Here is a 20,396-nt window from a genome sequence, read left to right as displayed (position 1 = left end):
TGCCGCACGACGTCCGCCGTATTTTTCCGTCAAATACTTGTCGCCGCCGGTGGTTGTACCGTTCAAGGATCATATTATTTAGTTCGCTGCTAGCCTCGTGACGCTCCAATGTCCGCTTCTTGTTATCTGTATTTGTATAGCGGCATCTAACTCGTCACACAAATATTTCACTTCCTACCGCCAAGAAACGATTTCCTAATGTTCCTACTAACTTAAAACTGAATATTTTATCCTCTGCGACACCGTTCTACTTGGTAGATCAATACAGGGACGGTTAATGATAGCTGTGGGTGACGCCGGAGTTGCAGCCCGATGATGTCCCATATGTATTCGATTAGAAACAGACCTCTAACAGTCCACGACAGTAGCATGTCGGCACTGTAGGCCATGTTTGGTTACAACAGCGGTATGTGGGCGTGTTTTCGTGTCGTAAAACGTCCCCTGTAAAGTTTTTCATGCATCGCAGCACAACAGGTCGAATGACGTGATTGATGTACAAATCTGCAGTCATGGTGCGCGGGATAACCGCGAGAGTGCTCTCGATGTCACATCTCAGTTTCTCCAGACATAGGTCCAGTGTGTCTAGCACACAGACAGGTTGGTTGCAGGCCCTTAACCGGCCTCCGACACAAGGCCATCAATGGCACCGAGGTAAAGCCGGCTTTCATCAGAAAACAACAGACCACCACCCTGCCCTCCAATGAGCTCTCGCTTGACACTACTGAAGTCGGTTGTTTGGTGTCACTAATGCACGCTACTGAGCGACTGACTCAGAGCTGTCCTTGAATTAACTGCTTTGTAACAGTTCGCTGTGTCACTGGGTGTCAACAGCTGCTCAAATTAATGCTGCAGATGCAGTGCGACACGCCGAACACGATGGTCGTTCCTCTCGACAGTGCTACATGGCTGTCCGGAGCTGTATCTTCTTGTTACTGTACATTCTCGTGACCACCGCTGCCAGCACTCATGTACAGTGGCCAAATTTCTGCCAAGCCTTTCTGCAGTATCGCGTACGGAAAAGCCAGCTTTTTCTAGTATCACAGATGGAGTATCTTGTTTCTCGTAGCCGTATTATACGCCCACTTCCAAACTCACTGAGGTGTTGTTAATTACACCTTCCTCGCTTTAAAGGATTCTTGACTAACATCAACTCGCCCTCTCCATAATGAACGCTCACGACCACTCCAGCGTGCATTTAAAGCAAAACTAATGTCGCTACTCGCGCCACTCTTATGCCAATGGTGCGAAATCTGAACAGATATTATGTCTCTGATGTAAACTCACCGACGAACTTTTGTTTGTGTCCACAATCCCTTCTTGGTGTTGCGTTTCTTTCCGACAGCGTACAATGAGAAATTACAGGAAATGGGCGAAACACATCTGAGAACGTTCCTCTATATATTCGTGAGCCACAACTAATAACAAATTAAGCAAGTTAACCAAGGTATAACTACCGTTGCGAACTAAATAAAGCAATTGTGTTAATTCAAAGCTTGACAGTCTTTATTTGCTTATCACAATCGTTGCTTCGCGCCAATTCGCAAATAAATCATCACCCTCGAACCTAACCTAAACCTCTGGCTACGCTACAAACCAGTCTGTCACCAAATCTTAAGATTTCGGGGTGGAGGCAACATCACACAAAAACTTGCATGATTTCGTGTGCACACTGACAACTGTTGCAAGAAAATTGAACATGTACGAGGCGTGTTTTTTAAGTAAGTTTCTTTTGAAATTAAAAAAAGACGTGCTAACATATCTCAATAATTTTATTTTTACGTGAAAGCCTGTACCTTAATCTACTTTTCTAAATAATTTCGATCAGTATTCAGGCACGTGTCATAACGTTGTACCAATATTTGAATACCTTCCTCATAGAAGTCTGCCGCCTGACTTGTTAACCACTGCATCACAACTGTTTTGACTTCGTCATCGTCTTGAAGACGCTGACCGCCCAGGTGTTTCTTCAAGTGCAGGAACAGTGAAAAGTCACTGGGTGAAAGATCGGGGCTGTACGGAGGATGACCTAGAATTTCCCATCGAAAAGATGTGACGAGATCTTTGGTCTGATTCGCCACATGCGGACGGGCATTGTCTTGCAGCAAAACGATGCCCTTGCTCAACTTCTACGGACTGTTGCTTGATTCTGGTGTGACGTAGGTCACCCATGTTTCATCTCCCGTAACAATTTGGCTTAAGAAATCATCACCATCGTTGTGGTACCGCTCAAGGAAAGTCAATGCACTGTCTAAACGTTTCGTTTTGTGCACATCCGTCAACATTTTCGGTACCAAACGTGCGCACAATTTTCGGCAATTCAAGTGCTCGGTCACAGTGCCATACAAAACACTACGAGAAACATTAGGGAAGTTATCCCGCATGGAGGAAATCGTAAAGCGTCTGTTTCCTCTCACCTTATGGTCCACTTCCTGCACCAAACTTTCATTAACGACTGAAGGACGCCCACTCCGTTGTTCATCATGCACATTTGTGCGGCCATCTTTAAATGCTCTCACCCACTTTATTAGCATTCCATCACTCATAATGATTTCCCTGTAAACTGCACAGATCTTACGACGAACATCGATCGCTTTTAGGCCTTTAGCACCAAGGAATCTTATCACAGCCCGTACTTCACAGTCGGCGGGACTCACGATTATCGGAGGCATCTTAAACACTAAGTACACAATGTAAACAAAGAAGAATCAGACTGTAATGGCGTCAGTGCATAGATTGAGGTGCAGAGTTTCATGTATAAATATAATTATTGAGATATCTTAGCAAGTCTCTTTTTTTAATTTCAAAACGGTACTTACTTGAAAAAACACGCCTCGTATGTTCACTTGACAGTTTCTCTGCTATTGTGGGCAACGAAGTATCTGGCGCTTACTGCATCAACCAGGAACTCTGTTTCTTGCAAGTACCACATGGTACTTTCATATACTTCTTCCAATCCACATCCTTGTTTTCGTCATTCACATTTTTAGTTCTCTGTGTTAAGTTCGTTTGGAGCGAACTTAATTTCTGTCAAACTCGGCAGCAACTGACATGTATTGCTCACTACCACCTTTGTACAGCAGGGTATACTGAGCAGGAGTCAATATTTTTAGAGCTCTGCATTCTTGAATATATTGTGCAAAACCGTCATTACCGATCTCATATGGTCAATATTATTACAGAATACCGATTATTCAAATGACGTTCTGAACCGTAATTTGAAACTGAGCAGAAATTGTGGCGACGCTTATACGCTCTGTGTAACCTAAATGTTCTTAATACTCGAACGAAATACTGCTGAACGATCATATGTTTTCCGACTTTCGTCGATTTGGTCAAAAATGAACAAACAATACCAAGTTGTGAATGCCGAAGATTATCCTTAACAGACTTTTGTACTTTGCCGGAAAGCTTCTCCAAATAAGTGATCGCATCCATTTAATCACTTATTGTTGCTAATAATGTGAGTAAACCCTTCGCTTGTTACATATTTCTATGTGCTACAAACAGGAGCGACTTACTTCAGTTATTTGCATAGGTATTAATTTATTTTTGTAATTCCTTGCATGTTTGAGTGCTCTTTAATTTAAAGCCGTTAATTCCGTAAGTGTATTTTTCAGGCACATTTCCGCATTTGTTAATTGCCTTAATGTATATCTTTCGCCATCTTTATTATGGATATGGACTGACAGCTATACACAGATGTGATCTTAGCTGGTGTTGTAACCGCAGAAAAGCCAAGTCTAAATGCAGTTGTTCTCAGACGATACACCAGAAATCATACGGGGAGATAGAGTTAACAGGGGACGCCAGGCGTGTCAGAGGGGTCACAAAAGATAACGACGCAGCCAGATAGCCGAGGCGGCGGTCCAAGCGGCCAGGCAGCTGCGCGTGATAAGCAAGGAAGCAGACTCAGCTATTAAGATAAAAAGGGCGCTCTGGGCAGGTCCCTTAATAAGCAATAACTTACAGTATCAACACTCTTGGCTAGAGGGAGAAGTCTGGGAGCGGAGAGAGAAAGAAAGAGGGCCCTAGGTGGGGACCGCACTACGTCATGAGGAGCCAATGAAGGGCTCAGGACGCAGTGCGTGACCATATAGGGAGAGGCCCCTCTACCCCTCCACCCAGCTTCTGAAGAAAAGTACTGAAGTTAATACTAAAACAATCCCTAATAAGGAAAAGTTGCACTCGACGCTACGTCATGCCAAGCGCTGGCGGGGTCGAAGGGGAAGAGCTAACAAAACTCGGAGGCACGCCGCTCCGGGGATCTCTCTCTCTCGGGACTCTGACGTAGGGTGCTAGTGTGGGCAGCAAAGTGCTGGAAAGTTCTATCAGGCAGCCAGAACGGTGCAAGTCAGTCACCGTCTCTGTAATGGGCTTGGCTATTCTGTAGGTACAATCACTACGCAGTTAGGGTGATCTGTATTCTTTATGAATAAATTAGAACTTTTATAACGTCCATACGAGTTTACTTCTACCAACATCCTAGCCTTGTACCTTCACACCAGGGAATATAACATCTTAGCCAGATCAAAAGTCTCCCTCTCAATTAGGTCAACCGGCTAATTCCCGTTTACGAACCGTGTCGCTCAATCCCTCGCAAAACCCACGCTTGGGACGCGACACTGGTGACTCCAGGCTGCGTTAACTTCTGTCACACAACTTTAAGCTGCTTCCAGTGGACATCAACGTGGGGGTCAGATGTAGGAATAAGAGGGATGTCAAATACATCCCACCTGTCCACCGTTTGATACACTGTTCTGGCTGCCTCAGTTACTGCCTCCCCCCCCCCCCCCCCCCCCCACCGATGGTAGAGTCGGTGGTTGTTCCAGGTTCTCGCAGGCAGCAAAAGACTGCCATGCAGCCGATTGGAAGGTCGCCCGGTTCCTCTGACAAACAGGTCTTAGGCATTAGAGTCTGTGGCTGATTATTTCCCTGAGCCATTGACGGAGGCTGGGTTTGCTAGTAGTTAGGAACTCCAACATTAGGTGTGTAATGGGGCGCCTTAGAGATATGGCTGCAAACAAGGGAAAGGAGTCTGGTGTGTAATCTGTGTGCATACCAGGTGGAGTCATTCCACATGTGGAAAAAGTGCTTCCGGATGCCATGAAGGGCACACGGTGCAGCCAACTGTGGGTGGTGTCTCATATCGTACCAACAATGTGTGTCTCTTTGGCTCACAAGAGATTCTCTCTAGTTTCGGGTGGCTAGCTGACGTGGTAAGGACTGCAAGTCTTGTTTGCGGAATGAAGGCAGAGCTCAGCATCTACAGAATCGGAAACAGGACCGACTGTGGTCCTTTGATTAAGAGCCAAGTGGAGGGTCTGAATCAGAAGATCAGACAGTTCTGCTACCCTGTAGGCTGCAGATTCCTCCACTAGCGCCATCAGATAGTGGAAAGGCTGTTAGTTTAAAGGTGTGCAGACAAACACAGGGAACTGGAGATAGCAAAAATTGATTTTGTAGTTGTAAATTATTGTAGCTGTGTCAGGGAAGAAACTGAGCTCCAGGTGCTTATAGAAAGCACTGACACTCGAGTCATTTTAGGAACAGAAAGCTGGCTAAAGCTGCAAATAAGTTCAGCCCTAATTTTTTCAAAGGACCCAATCGTGTTCAGAAAGGATACATTAAATACAGACGGGTGATGGAGTGTTTATTGCTGTCAGAAGTAGTTTGCCTTGCAGTGAAATTTGAAGTGGATAGTTCCTGTGAGTCAATACGGACAGAGGTTGTACTTGACAACCGGAATAAATTAATAACTGGTTCGTTTTACCAGCAACCTGAAGCTTGCTCAGCAAATAAAATGTGTCATTTCAAACAGGTACCCCACTCTCACAATTTTAGCAGGTGGCAACTTCAATCTACCCTCTATATGTTGGGAAAAACACGATTAAAATCGGCGGTAGGCATAAAACGTCGTAAAATTATTTCGCACAATTAGTTCTGGAGCCCACTCGAAGAGTAAATGGTTGCGAAAACATGCCTGACGCATTAACATAAAATTATCTTGAAAAAATAGGGAGCATCATAAAAGTGATGGTACTGATCTCCTCTGGTACACTAAAATGGGTAAGAACACACCTGCGGAGGCAACGAAAAAAAAGCACACCAATTTCAAAAGAACGCAAATCCAGAAGACGGGGGAAATTATACAGAAACTTTTAATAGCATCCACAGTGAAACTCTCTCTCGAAACCTGGTACAAAACCCGAAGAGATTCTGGTCATGTGTGAAGTAAACCAGCGGCAAAACGCAATCAACACCTTCAATGCGCGATTTATTTGTATACACGTCATGTTCCGTAGGACCAAATTGAGGAGCAAATCTCCAAGGTCGTGGAACGTGTCAGTACATGAAATTACAACATAAATGCAATAACATAAAAATAAAATGTTTATGAACCCAAAAAGAGTCAAACCATAAGTTTAAGTACACGCAATCAACAAAATAACGTACGAATCAGCTTAATATTTCAAGGAACTTCTCAACACAATAGAAGTGACCCATGAGGAACATCGGTTATGTCACTGATGACAGTGCCACTAAAGTAGAGTTACTAAACACGGTTTTCCGAAATTCCTTCACCAAAGAAGACGAAGTAAATATTCTAGAATTCGAATCTAGAACAACTGCCAACATGAGCAATTTGGAAGTAGGTATCCTCGATGTAGTGAAGCAGCTTAAATCACTTAATAAAGGCAAGGCTTCCGGCCCAAACTGCATACCAGTCAGGTTCCTTTCTGAGTATGCCGTACAATAGCTACGTATCTAACGATCATATACAACCATTCACTCATAGAAAAGATCTTTATCTAATGGCTGGAAAGTTGCACACGTCACGCAAATACTCTCGAAATTAAGCAGGAGTAATCCGCTGAATTACAGTCCCATATCACTAACGTCAATTTGCAGTAGGATTTTGGAAAGTATTCTGCGTTCGAATATATTAATTATCTAGAAGAAAACTATTTATTGACTAGTAGTCAGTAGTGATATGGGAAAAATCTTTCTTGCGAAACAGGACTAGTTATCTCTTCTCACGAAGTAATGAGTGCTATAGACAAGGATTGTCAAACTGATTCCGTAATTTTTGATTTCCTAAAGGCTTTCGACATCGTTCCTCATAAGCGTCTTCTAATCAAATTGCGTGCCTATGGAGTATCGTCTTAGTTGGGCGACTGGATTCGGGAGTCTGTCAAGTAGGTCACAGTTCGAAGTAACTGATGTAAGTCACCGTATAAACCAGAGGTAATATCTGGCGTCCTTCAAGGAAGTATTATAGGCCCTCTGCTGTTCCCTGATATACATAAACGAAATAGGAGACAATCTGAGCAGCCCTCTTAGATTGTCTGCAGTCTCTGTAAAATCATCAGATGGTCAAAAATCAACAGCAAAGTGATTTGCACAAGATATCTGTATAGTGCAAAACGTGGCAATTGACCCCAAATAATGAAAAGCGTTAAGTTTTCCCGTGAGCACTAAAAGAAATCTGCCAAATTTCGGTTATAAGATGAAATCACACAAAAAAGGCTGTAAATTCAATTAGTTAGCGATTGCAATCAGGAATAATTTCGGTTGGAACGATCACATATATAATGTTATGGGTAAAGCACACTAAAGAGTGTGATTTATTGGCAGAAAACTTAGGAAACGCAACAGATCGACTGAAGAGACTGCATACACCACGCTTGTCCGCACTCTTCTGGATTACTGTTGTGCGGTGCGGAAACCGCACCTGATGGGACTGACGGACATCAAAAAAGTTCAAAGAACGGCAGCTCGTTTTGCATTATCGCGAAATAGGGGAGAGAATGCAACGACATGATGCGTGAATAAGGGTGGCAATCATTAAAACAAAGGCGTCTATCGTTGGGGCAGAATCTTCGTGTCATTTCGTCAACTTTTTCCTTCAAATGCGAAAATATTCTATGCGCTCTAACCTACATAGCAAGAAATTTTCATCATGATAATATATGAGAAATCAGAGCTCGCACAGAAAGATTTAAGTGCTCGTTTTTCACGCGCGATGTTAAACGAGTCGAGCCTTACAGAAGTAGCTTGAAGGTGCTTCGATGAACTCTCTGCCTTGAACTTATTGTGAATTGCAGTGTAATTATGCAGATATATGTAGAAACTGACTTAAGAATGCAACCTGCATGTCACTAGCAGAAAACCGGTTATGTGCAAAAGCAGTGCAGAAAGTTCGCACGACGTTCAAATGGAACACATCCAAAATGAATCTTAGAATACTGCTGTAATATTGGTTTTCCCAGATACACTAGTACGTTCATCAAAACACGGCGCACACACACAAAGCGAGACATATGCATTTGCATTTACTTCCGTATTTCTCGCCCCCTCTCACAGCTGACAGATAAACTCTATCCATCACAGCCGCCGAACATGCACTGCCTCTGTTGCCACGTTCGATGACACTAAGAGACGCACACGAGTGGTAGTGGGGTGGTAGGGAGGGGGGGGGGCACGAGTTCAAGAGGAGGGGAGGAGGTGAGGAGGTGGCAGAACGACGAAGGAGGGGGGGAGGGAGGGAAGGAGAGATGGGCTGCAACAAATCAAAGTGCGACGGAAGGCGGCTTCCCTCCCTCCCACCAGCTCAAAAAAAAAGACAAAAGTAATATGGAGCTAGTTTTGTACAAAACGAAGGAACATTATGGATTGTTCTTGTCGATGACGAGGTGGTCAGAGACAAAGTGAGCAGACAAAACTTGGGGAAGAAAATCGGCGACCGCTGTGAGGGAGCTGTCCTAGGCGCTTCAGTCCGGAACCGCGCGATTGTTACGGTTACAGGTTCGAATCCTGCCTCTGGCATGGATGTGTGTGATGTCCTTACGTTAGTTAGGTTTAAGTAGTTCTAAGTTCTAGGGTAGTGATCTCGGATGTTAAGTCCCATAGTGCTCAGCCATTAGAACCATTTGAAGAAAATCGTCTGACCCTTTCGAAGGAAACATCCCGGCATTCGGCTTAGGCGATTTGGAGGAATTATGAAAAACCCTCTGAATGGTTAGGCTGAGATGTGAACCGCTGTCCTCCAAAAGAAATATGAGACCAGTATCTTGCTACTTCGCCATCCCGATCAGTGAGATGTACAATAATGAACCTAAGTGTACACTGTTGTGCAAAATGAAACTGCTAAGTAATACTGCAGTACACATCGCAGTTACGATAAAATACTAGGTTAAAACCAGGAAGGTTCAACAGTCAAGTTACTACCGCTATCGTATGATTAAAGTTAGATGATTTTATAGAAAATGTACACGGTCTCTAGCATCTGACTTTTGGATTAATAAGTAACTATCTGCATTCTATCAAGCAGAGCTCCCACCGACCGAAAAATTGGTCTGAATACCACAGTGCTTTACCAACAATCGATGGTGTGCATTTTTTTTTTTTTTTGCATCGGACGAATTAAGGAACCTCTCCACAATTATTGGGGGGGGGGGGGGTTGACATCAGATCAATCACATACACAAGGTGTTCCAAACAAACAGCGACAAACTTTAGCGGCAGAATCCTGATAAAGAAATAAGTAAAAAATCAGTAAACAAAGGCTCTAAAATGCACCATTTAATACGCATGAGCACTTGGCTCACCTTCGATACTTTGAAACATACCGTAGTGCTTTTCTTTCCATCTTTTGGGAGTAGGTGTGAAACATTTACTTAAGTAGAGCTCATAGTTCTTAAAGTATGCGCTTTAGAATCCTTGTTTACTTAACATATTTTCCTTGTCTCGTTGGAACTGAAGCCGTTTTTTTTGTTTTTTTTTTCGGGGAACACACGGTATAAGTCATTGGGAATGAACGGCAGTGGCAAGACAATACTAAATCCGACTGGGAATTGAACCCCAGACCTTTGGACTTGCAGCATGACACCCAGTCACGCGAACGTCGTGCATCATGCATAAAGAAAATGATTCGTCGCTAGAAATGCAGCCACTAGCAACTTATTCGTCCTCAGTCACAAAACAGTACTAAGAAAAACAACAATGAAGTGCCTGTGTATCATGGGACTGCTATTCAGTTTGTTATTTACTGTTAATAATAAGCCACTAGCAGTTCAACTTTGAAATTATTACCAATTATGCTGATGCACTACCAGAACATGCATGATATTGAACACCCTCTTACTCCCCCTGAAATCTTGACAGTGACGATAGATCTGTAGCGTAGACCTGTCTAAATTGGGTTGGGAGGTGACCTGCTGATTTACAGTTGACGAAGCCAAAGAATGTGCATGTCAAATAAAAAGCGGTAACAATCGAACTGTTGCGTAGCCTTATCTTATTCATTCGTACCAAAACAAACGGCAAGGTAAATCCAGAAACACTGTATTGGACTATGGACAAGTCTCTGCCAGTATTACTATGCACATTGTTTACATGGATGGTATACAAACCGCGACACACGGAAAGGGGACCACTAAGCAACGTTTACCGTAAATTCGATTACAGCTGAGATTTACTATCAGCAGCATCGCTCGAAGTATGCAAGGTAAGTGACGTGAATAAGTAGATAATCGAAAAAATTGATTTACCTGTAGTGTACAAGTTCTGCTGATACTTTCAGGTTTTGATGCAACAACACAAATTCATTCGTATCACTAACACTGTGAAGCCACAACTTTCACAGAAATATTCTTCCAAGAGAACGAAGCCTTTGTGGAAGCACCAAGAGACACACGAAGCGTCTTTTTCTTCAAATCGCAGCGGGCCACTAGTCGTGGATAGCAGCACATCGACGGTGTATTTAGCGCTGTACGTCAGCATTATCACCACAAAACTACAATTTGCTACTACAAAGTAAATCGTACTCTGCTCCAGCGTGTAACTACAAGCGGCGTTCTAGCACAGAAGCAAATCGTCTATTAGCGTCATAACAAGCACTTCCACAGCGTAACGAGAACTTGTGTCAAACTTTTACCTCTCTCAACAACAGCTGCCTCCTCTGGCGCCCGCACTTAAGGAGCCAACGCATGAATGTTCTGTTTCTCAACTCAATCTTCTCCATTGCCGCTTCAGCAACCCGCACACTTGGCGCCACTGTAAACAACTGCCGGGTGGTGGTCGCCGCCTTTCTCACGTGCCGCGCGGCGCACCGAGCAGCAGAGACATCTGTGGCCGGAATGCGTACCACTCGCAGTGGCGTAGGCGAAAGATGAGCCTGCTGGTACAAGCCAGTCTGCTACAGCGTGCGACACAACACTGAACGTTAAAATACATTTGAACGTCCCTCGACAATAAATACAGATTTATGGCTATCGACATTTGTATAAAAACAATTTCCTTTTTTCCTCCTACGCTAGTCACAATGCAACAGGACGTATAAAAAAAAATTAGATCGGACTGAACTGCTGAAATCGGTAATCAGGAAAAATAGTATTAAATGCGATCTTGACTGTTAAAATATTTGCATCACTTAAAGCCTGTTCTTGAAAGTTTGTAAGTAGGCTTTACGTCTATATTCACGAGTCTGCCGTCGTAGTTTCCTCAGCACATCTGTGACTCCCACAGGTTAAACAAACCTGTGACTATTCGTGCTGCCCTTCTCTGTAGGTTTGTACAATATTCCCTGCTGGCAGGGCCGTTCCTACCATTAAATAAGGCTACGCGGCAATCTAGACCGGCAAAATTTTAGGGTGCGGAAAAAATTAATTTAAAATCAAAAAGCGAAACAATTCAGCAAATGCGAAAAAAACTGAAAAATAGGAAAAATTAACACCTAATTATTTTCAAAACCGCACGGAACATTTACTATATAAGTTCATACTTACTTTGACGAAAATAAACACGCTGCCTCTGTCTGGCTCAAAATTAAAGAACTCACTACTGAGAACGAAATAGAAGCAAACGTAACCTTTATTCATCTCGAGCGCTGGAGAAGGGCTCGTGCGCTGGCTTGCGATCATGTTGAGACTTGATACCATACCTTCCTCAGTCACTCGTTTTTTGTATCAGCAGATTATTTGTCATGTGTCAGTTGAATTGAAGACTGTTTCCAGAAAATGACGACCTCAGGTCGCCTTAGATTAATGATTAAAATTTTAATAGGAGATCTGCGCTGTTTGTTGGAGGTGGTGCAGGGGAGAGGGGGGGGGGGGGGCGACATTGGACAGACCTATGGTAGTTAAATGGAGAGGCTGTCATTTTTCAGTTCTCGTCTAGGGCGGCAAATCATATGGCAAGGGCCCTGTCTGCTGGTCCTACTTAGTACAGATCCCACACACTTGATCGTAGAGATCCCACTACTTGAGCAGTATTCTAGAATTAGTCTCCGCGATGTTTCACTTCTCAATTCTAACAATGGCAGACAAGCTTACTGCCACGCTTACATTAAAACATCGCTCACACTGCGAAACGTTTTGTACGACACTAAATGGTACTTTTTACGCTATACGATCATTTTTATAGCTGGGGGTTCGTTTCCCGATTGTTGCTCTGCTCTTTCAGAGGTTGTGCATTCAACCTATCTATAGGCGGAATCGAATAAATACGGAAAGTGCTGTGTGTGCCGAGCTGACGATTATGGGAAATATCAGAATTCTGGAAAAAGAAGATAAAAAAGCGCACTGTCTCTTCGAATTAAACTCTTGTCGCGTCCTGTTGTAAAATAACACTTCGATCTATACAAGGACGTAGGGGTATTACGCCCGAAGCGACCCTACGCCCTTGTAAAGATCGAAATGTTACTTCCAACACGTTTACCACCATCTACTCTAGCAATGGATGCTTATATGCTTCCTGCCACACTTTCATAGGGGCGTGAGAGGGAGAGGGAGGGGGGGGGGGGGGGGGGGAGCAGGCGAAAAACTTCTTATAAATGAGGGCGTTCTATGGCGCGGTAAGAAACACGTAGTAATACAAGCGATCACGAAAATCTATATACCAATACACACTATCTATTTCCATATAACAGCAGTTCTTTTAATATGCAGTTATGATTCTTCTTGTTACATGATGCCATTACTTTTCGCTTCGGTAAAACTAAATCGGGAAATGAACGCAGTAGCATCTGCAAAATATGTTGATCTCTTACTCTCCACTTCAGTTATTCGCTGTCTCTGGAAGTCACTCCCTCTTTATTCTAATTATGAGAAATTTAAGTTTATACACGGCTCTAGGAATATACTACAACCCCTATGTTTCGTTCACATAGGGATCGTGAGGACAAGATTACATTAATTACTGCACGCACATAAGTATTTAAACAATTATTCTTCTCGGGCTCCGTAAGTGAACGGAATGGGAAGAAACCCCAATAACTTGTACAATGAGACGTATCCTCTGTCACGCACTGCACAGTGCTTATCGAGTACCGATGCAGAGGATTCAATAACACAATAACAAAGCTACTGCGCCCGCCATTTAGTATTAGTGAACTATCGATGAACTATGAAAACCTTAAACATTATTTATTGTGCAGAAGTGGTACAAAGTTGTGTCGCTTTTCAACATAATCTCCCCCACGCTAAATGCAAATCCTCCAGCGCTTACAACGTGCATCTGGCAAGGAGTGCTGTTCAACATGTCCTCCATGAACATACGCAAAGCCTACGTGACCAACAGCCATCGAACCGTCGGTGTAAACCACTTCAGGGCCCCAGTACATGTCGAGACTCGAGAGGAAGTGATAGCGGAGAGCCGCAGGGTTAACCGAGTCCTTAGTGCGATGCGAAAGGTCCAGAAGAATCTGCAGCCTAGGTGGACACCATGGAGGTGTACGTGAATGGATCTTGAGGAGAAGTGGCAATGGGAAGGACTCCAGTTCGGACAGAAGAGACCGGAAGCGAGCCGCAATCGTAAGCCATGACCTGGGCCGCAGATGCGGGAGATGAACCGCCATGGTTAGCGAAATAAGATGGTAATTAGAATGTGCAGGAGAACTACGAACGTGTGCAACGTAACTGGTGAACAGTTCTGCATGCCTAACGTTCAATGGAGGGGTTCCGACCTCCACCATGACACTGGTCACTGGACTCTTTCTAAAAGCTACCGTCGCTAGGCAACGCCACGGAGGTGTGCTGGGTCGAGTAAACGCAATACTGAGGGTGCCGCCGAAACGTAAACCACACTCCCATAGTCAATTCGGGAGTGAACAAGGGCTCTGTAGAGCTACAGCAGCGTAGAGCGATCTGCACCCCAGTTGGTGTGGTCCACGCAGCGGAGGGCATTGAGGTGCTGCCAGCACTTCCACTTAAGCTGACGAAAGTGATATAGCCAAGTCAATCGGGCGTCGAAAACCAGTCCTAAGAACCGATATGTCACCACTACAGTTAGTTGTTCTGGATGAATGGTTTAATAGCCACTAAAGATAGAGAGACACTCAATATGGACCCCTGCGGAAGGCCATTCTCCTGAATACGGGGCGAACTATGGGAGGCCCCGACTTGGACACGGAAAGTACGGAGCGACAGGAAGTTTCGGATAAAAATCGGGAACGGGCTCCAGTGACCCCACTCACGCATTGTGCATTGTGGCAAGGATATAATGTCGCCAGGTCCTGTCGTATGCTTTACCTAAGTAAAAAAGACGGCAACCAGATGTTGGCGTCTGGAAAAGGCTACTCGATGATCACAAGATTATCAGTGGTAGAGCGATCCTGGCGGAAGCCGCCCTGACATGGAGCCAGTAGGCCACGTGACTCTAGGACCCAACCCAACCGCCGACACACCATACAGTCCAGCAGCTTACCAAGAAAGTTGGTGAGGCTGATGCGCCGGTAGCTATCCACATCAAGCGGGTTTTGACCGGGTTTGAGCACAGGAACGATGGTGCTCTCCCACCATTGCGATGGTAAGACGCCATTGCACTAGATCCGGTTGGAGATGTAGAGGTGGTGTCGCTTGCAGTCAGGCGAGAGATGTTTAATCACCTGACTGTGGCTCTGATCCGGCCCAGGAGCTGCGTCGGGAAAATGTGCAAGGACGCTGAGGAGCTCAACACGCCATTGATGTTGGGGTCTGGTACCCAAAATCACGTCTGATTTTCGCCTAGATTTGGGAAGATCACATATGGTACCCAATGGTCGACACGTATCTCTCCCAATACTCCTGTGTCCGTCGTTTTATAAGCTGGCGAAAGCGCGCACGGAGCCGCTATAAGGCTATTAGGTGCTCTAAGGAAGGGTGCCGCTTGTGTCGCTGTAGAGCTCGCCGACGCTCTTTAATGCCTCAGCGACTTCCGGCGATCACCAAGAGATTGTCTTTCGCCGGGGGCAGCCTAAAGAACGAGGGATCGCGTTTTCCGCCGCAGAAATCATCGTTATAGTGACCTGCTCAACGAAAACATCGATAGCAAATGTGAGGGAGATTCAGCGGTGACAGCAGAGATGACAGCTTCCCCGTCTGCCTTGTTTGAAACCCATCTGGGTAGGTGTCCGTGGGCATGAAGCCGGGGGAGTGACAGGAAGATGGGGAAGGGGTCACTACCACACAGGTCGTCAATGTGCTCTCCAGTGGATAGACGGGAGAAGGTCAGACATGCAAACAGAGAGATTAATGGCCGAATATGTGCCACACTGAAATATTTGGGGGCGCCTGTATTTAAGATGCAGAGGTCGTGTTGCGACAGCAAATTTTCATCCTCCCTACCTAGGCCAGTAAGCATGGCGCCACCTCACAACGGGTGGTTGTTGTTGTTGTTGTTATCATCAGTCCTGAGACTGGTTTGATACAGCTCACCATGCTACACTATCCTGTGCAAGCTTCTTCATCTCCCAATACGTACTGCAGCCTACATCCTTCTGAATCTGTTTACTGTATTCATCTCTTGGTCTCCCTCTACGATTTTTACCCTCCACGCTGCCCTCCAATACTAAATTGGTGATCCCTTTGAAGCAAAGCAAGCGCTGTATCATGTATAAGATACAGAGGCGAGCGAGTGCACGGGACTTACCCTAGTTCACTGCTAGTGGCGTCACGTCATCGTAACGCGCCTGCATATAGTATTGCACCACATTTAACATAAAAGTAAAAATTAAGATTTGTGTGTAAAACTTTGTTAAAGTATAGTTCTATGTAATAATGTTTCAGGTAACAAATCTTAATGTTATAAGATTAGTAGTTTACGTAAAATTCACGTTTTGAAAGAAAAATAGGAGGCGCTAAATAATGACGCTAGGAAGCCAAAATTTGGTGAGAAGGTGCAGTAAGAAGTCATTAATGAGTGGTGCTGGTTTCCAAAACCATAAAACTAAAATTGACTCCAGAATCCGCGTTTTTCGGAAAAATCAGAGGCGCGAAATAATAGAGCTACAATATTGAAAATTGGTAGGATGCTTCAGTTCACCCTAATAATAATAATGGAAATACCACAATCAGTTACCTCTTCTAGTTTTTTTTAGTAATTTAGTAAAAACTACTTTTGTGAGTAAAATGTACATAAGCATTATAGATTAAGTACTTTAAATTTTAATGATAAAACAAATTCTTTAAGACCAATGATCAGATAGGACAATTAACAAAGCTACACCAAGTTTTAGTCTTGTAGCATAATTAACAGCTGATACAAGTCTTGATAAAGCTATGGTTCAGAGGTAACAATCTACCGTTAGTTCCATTGTAAAAATTCTAGAGAGTAAAGTTTTAATTTTAGCGGGCTGAGATTTTCTACGTGCTTCTGTACTGCTCAGATGTATGTATACAAAAATTGAGAAGTTTGTAAAGCTATTATTAAATGTGATATTTAAGATTATGTGCCTGAGATAGCGATCATTTGGAGGCTGCAGGCATCTGCTATAGGAACGGAAAGAACAGATGCTCTCTTGGCGGTACGCGCCGGAGCTATATAAAAAGAGCGGCAGAGGCAGTAGTAAGCTCACTCCGCATTAGACCAACGCCTAGTCCACGCGAGCTTAACGTCCGATCGCGCCTCGCCTCGGGTGACGTCATAGCGGGCTGTGAGATGCGCGTACTTAGCAATGTAAACGGACATTGAAAATCGCGAGGACTGTACACCGTCCTGGATCGTTTAGACTTCGGTAACAAACTGTTATTGTGCCGTCCGTGTGAAGTATAATTCCGCGTGGCAAGTGGTGACTAACTCCACTTTTAAGGCGAGCATTAATCTTTTTTTTTTTTTAACATTATTGCGAACTATTAATAGAGCACCGTTAGTTAGAGTAATGAACTATTCGGGAGGAACTTGCTGTAGAAGTCGCCTCTGAACTATTAAACGATTGGCTGAATTAATAATATTTAATGTCTTTAGCATTTTCAGAAGTTTCGAGTAATTTGTGTGAGCCTTTAAGATAATAAAATCTTGTTTGGAACTTTAAATTTTATTGAAGCAGCCCTAATCCCGTGAAGAACTATGGATATTTTTCGTTTAGCTGGGCTGTACAGGAATGTGGCCGTGCAGACTGGGAACTAAGGTCAGTAAGTTTCCCTTCGCTTTCTGACTGGCCACCAAATTAGTTGCCAGGCTCGCGTGATTTAAGGTGGCAATGTTCAACTTTCATTCAACATTAAACAACGACTTCTTCGCCGTCCCACATATGTTGCATCGGCAATAGTCTGTTACGTGAAATGAACATTCAATCAAACAACACATTCGACAACTTCTTCGCCGCCCCACATATGGTGCTTATCGGCCGGGAAAACTGAATTAAAAGCAAATAAAAGTGCTCGATGTGTGAAAGCGAGTGGTATAAATTAACGAACTCGGTAGGCAATAACAGGACACTGAATTGAACTAGTGTGGGAACAGTGTTACCAGTAAAGGCGGGTGTAGTGTATAAACAATAAGTGTCTACCGCTGTACGTTGGTTAGTGACGATGGTGAGGAAGGCGACGATGCTGGATCGCGGCTGCCGACGGCGCTGAGACTAAAGGAAGACGGTGCGTCATAGCGGAGCTGCGCTGATCTGCGAGACAGCTGCCGGCTGCGCCGAGCGGTCAACGGTGCCTTGCTGCCCCCCCCCCCCCCTGGAGCTATTGCAGTAGGCGATTCCTGTGGCGGTACTCGACGCTACAGCTGCTGCTGCTGCCTTCAATACGTCGCGACGCGTCGCATCACGATTGCTGGTACACCGCGACGACATCATTCGTCGAAATCAAGCATTTAAGTTAAGTCAAAGACTTTTAAAATATTTATTAACTGCTGCTAACAAACTAAAAGATATGGAAAGTAGTGTACATTTCAGAAGGGAACCGGTCTCTGACCAAGAATCCTCAGGATCAGGAATTGAGTTTAATGAGGATGGTTCCATTAATCCCTCAAATATTGAACTAGAACGTAATTTGTCACCAGTAAATTATGACTTTAATTTAAATGAGAGTGCAGGGATGCAATCAATAAGTGAAATAGAAGTCAAAAGGGAGCCAGTAGAGTTGCTAACTTTGTCAGGTAGTGAAACTGAGCTCAATATATCTCCAGCTCAGTCAAGTCAAGAGATACAAAGTATCAAGGTAGAAGCTCCGGATTGGATGCAAATACTGTTTGCCAAACTCGAATCAAACCAAAATAAAATTGAGGCTAAAATTGAAAATAGTAATAAAAAGTTGGAGAATAAAATTGAGGTTAGTAATAAAGAACTAAAAGAAGAACTGCAATCAAAATGGAATAGTTTGAATTATAAGATAGATGCTATTCATCATGACATTCAAGTAAAAGTAGGGCAACAGTTAACTAAAATGCATAGTACTTTCAAATGTGAAATAGATCAAATTCCAAAAAATTATCAAGAGGCAGATGAACTTTTGGAAGTGAGGTTGTCCGAAAGATTGAGCAACGAGTCCAAACTTTGCTCTGACAAAGTTAAAGAGGTACAAATTAAAGTAGATACTTGTCAGAAAAACATTGAGAAAGTAAAAGAAACCTGTACCGAAATTCGTGGTGCAGTGGAACAAAGATGTTCTGCCAGGATAGAAGCAGTAGAGTCACAAGTAGAGGAATTAAATACTAACATTGCTAACCTAGAAAATAGAGTAACCTCTGTTAATTCTAGTCATTCTACTGTACAGCATGTGACTTCAGTTGACGCCGCTTTTATAGGGTGTCGACAGTTTTTGCGCTTTGATCCTGATAAGTACATTCACCCTCTTGAATTTTGGAATGACTTTGAGGATGTTCTCCCCAACACTTGGTCAGAAAGAGAAAAAATTTCATTTATAAGAAGTCATTTGTCAGGTGATGCTTTGCGATGGTCAGCGGATGTAATGATCAAATGTAAAACTTTATCTGAATTTAAGTCTGCATTTCTCAACGAATACTGGTCACATAACAAACAAAATGATGTGTTAAGGGAATTCTGGAGTGGTAAGAAGTTTTTCCCAGGGCGTGAATCAGTAAAGGATTTCGCTAGGAAGTGGGTTTCAAGACTGTCACATTTGACAGAAAAGATGAAGCCAGATATGATCATTATGTGTTTAGAAGGTAAGCTGCCGTGGTACTGGCAGAAGAGGATCATTTCCGCCCCTAGAGATAATATAGACAAATTTATTGAATATCTGGAAAGAGTGGAAAGAGTAGCTGCTGCTGAGGAGCAGGTGCAGCAGAATAACAAATCTTCTAACAATCACGTACAAAATAATGGAAACGTGAACGTTAGAAATATGGAAGTTAGGCACACCAAAACAAACTATCGAAACCAAAGCCGTGGCAGAGGAAGAGGGGGTAGATACTCACCACGCTTTCGTAACAACTACTATGACGAAAGTGGAGAAGTAAATACTATGCCATTAAGACAAGAAGGGAGTCATGATGCTACTATATCTAGTGGTGTCACAGATGAACACAACAGGCCGCGTGTGGGAAACTAAATCCCGTCTATGAGGAAACTGGCGCTCACCAGGCGGTAACAGTAACACAGCCAGTAACGGAAACACAGACAATCAGCCAACATACACAGACAGACAACATGGATGACGAAATAAATACAGATAATACCAGTGATGTGTTAAGCCACTCTCACAAAATAGTGGATAGTATTTTGGATACACTAGAAAAATGGGTCAAGGAAGAACAGGAACTCAAGGTAGATAATGGGTTTGAGTCTGATGGGAATAATGATGAAGTAAAAGCTTACATCTTCGATGAAAATGGCAATCTAAAAGCTGAAGTAGAAGTAGCAGAAGTAGAATCAGTACTGCAAAACTTTAGAGAGGAGGAAATGATGAATGAAGGGGGTAGAAATAGTAACGAGGTGAAAGAATCTAGTAGCTGTGTAAACGTGCCACATATGGTTGAAGGTGACGACATTCTTATGAACAGCAATATTGCGCAGGGACGCAGTTGCTCAGAGGTAGAGGATAGTTTGGCTGATGTGCAGCAAACAAAAGTAGAAAAAGTCGTCAGATGCTTCGATTTAAAGTTAGTGGACAGATTAGAGAAAGCAGCTAAGATTATAGAGCATGATGAGCCCCAGGATGTAAATGTAAATGTAA

The 20,396-nt window shown here is 43.6% G+C and overlaps 1 protein-coding gene across 1 annotated transcript in view; it reads right to left on the bottom strand.

The window, feature by feature from the left end:
* The window catches only part of LOC126293152 (uncharacterized), a 456,474-nt gene that overhangs the window by 101,103 nt on the left and 334,975 nt on the right, over positions 1-20,396 (bottom strand). Inside the window, exon 3 of the mRNA XM_049986289.1 lies at positions 10,937-11,176. Coding sequence (XP_049842246.1) covers positions 10,937-11,176 — 240 coding nt within the window. The remainder of the gene's footprint in view (positions 1-10,936; positions 11,177-20,396) is intronic.

The sequence above is a fragment of the Schistocerca gregaria genome, chromosome 1, assembly GCF_023897955.1.
Source record: "Schistocerca gregaria isolate iqSchGreg1 chromosome 1, iqSchGreg1.2, whole genome shotgun sequence".
Taxonomy (NCBI): Eukaryota; Metazoa; Arthropoda; class Insecta; order Orthoptera; family Acrididae; genus Schistocerca; species Schistocerca gregaria.
The sequence above is the reverse complement of the archived record's forward strand: the minus strand, read 5'-3'. Positions and strand labels throughout refer to the sequence as shown.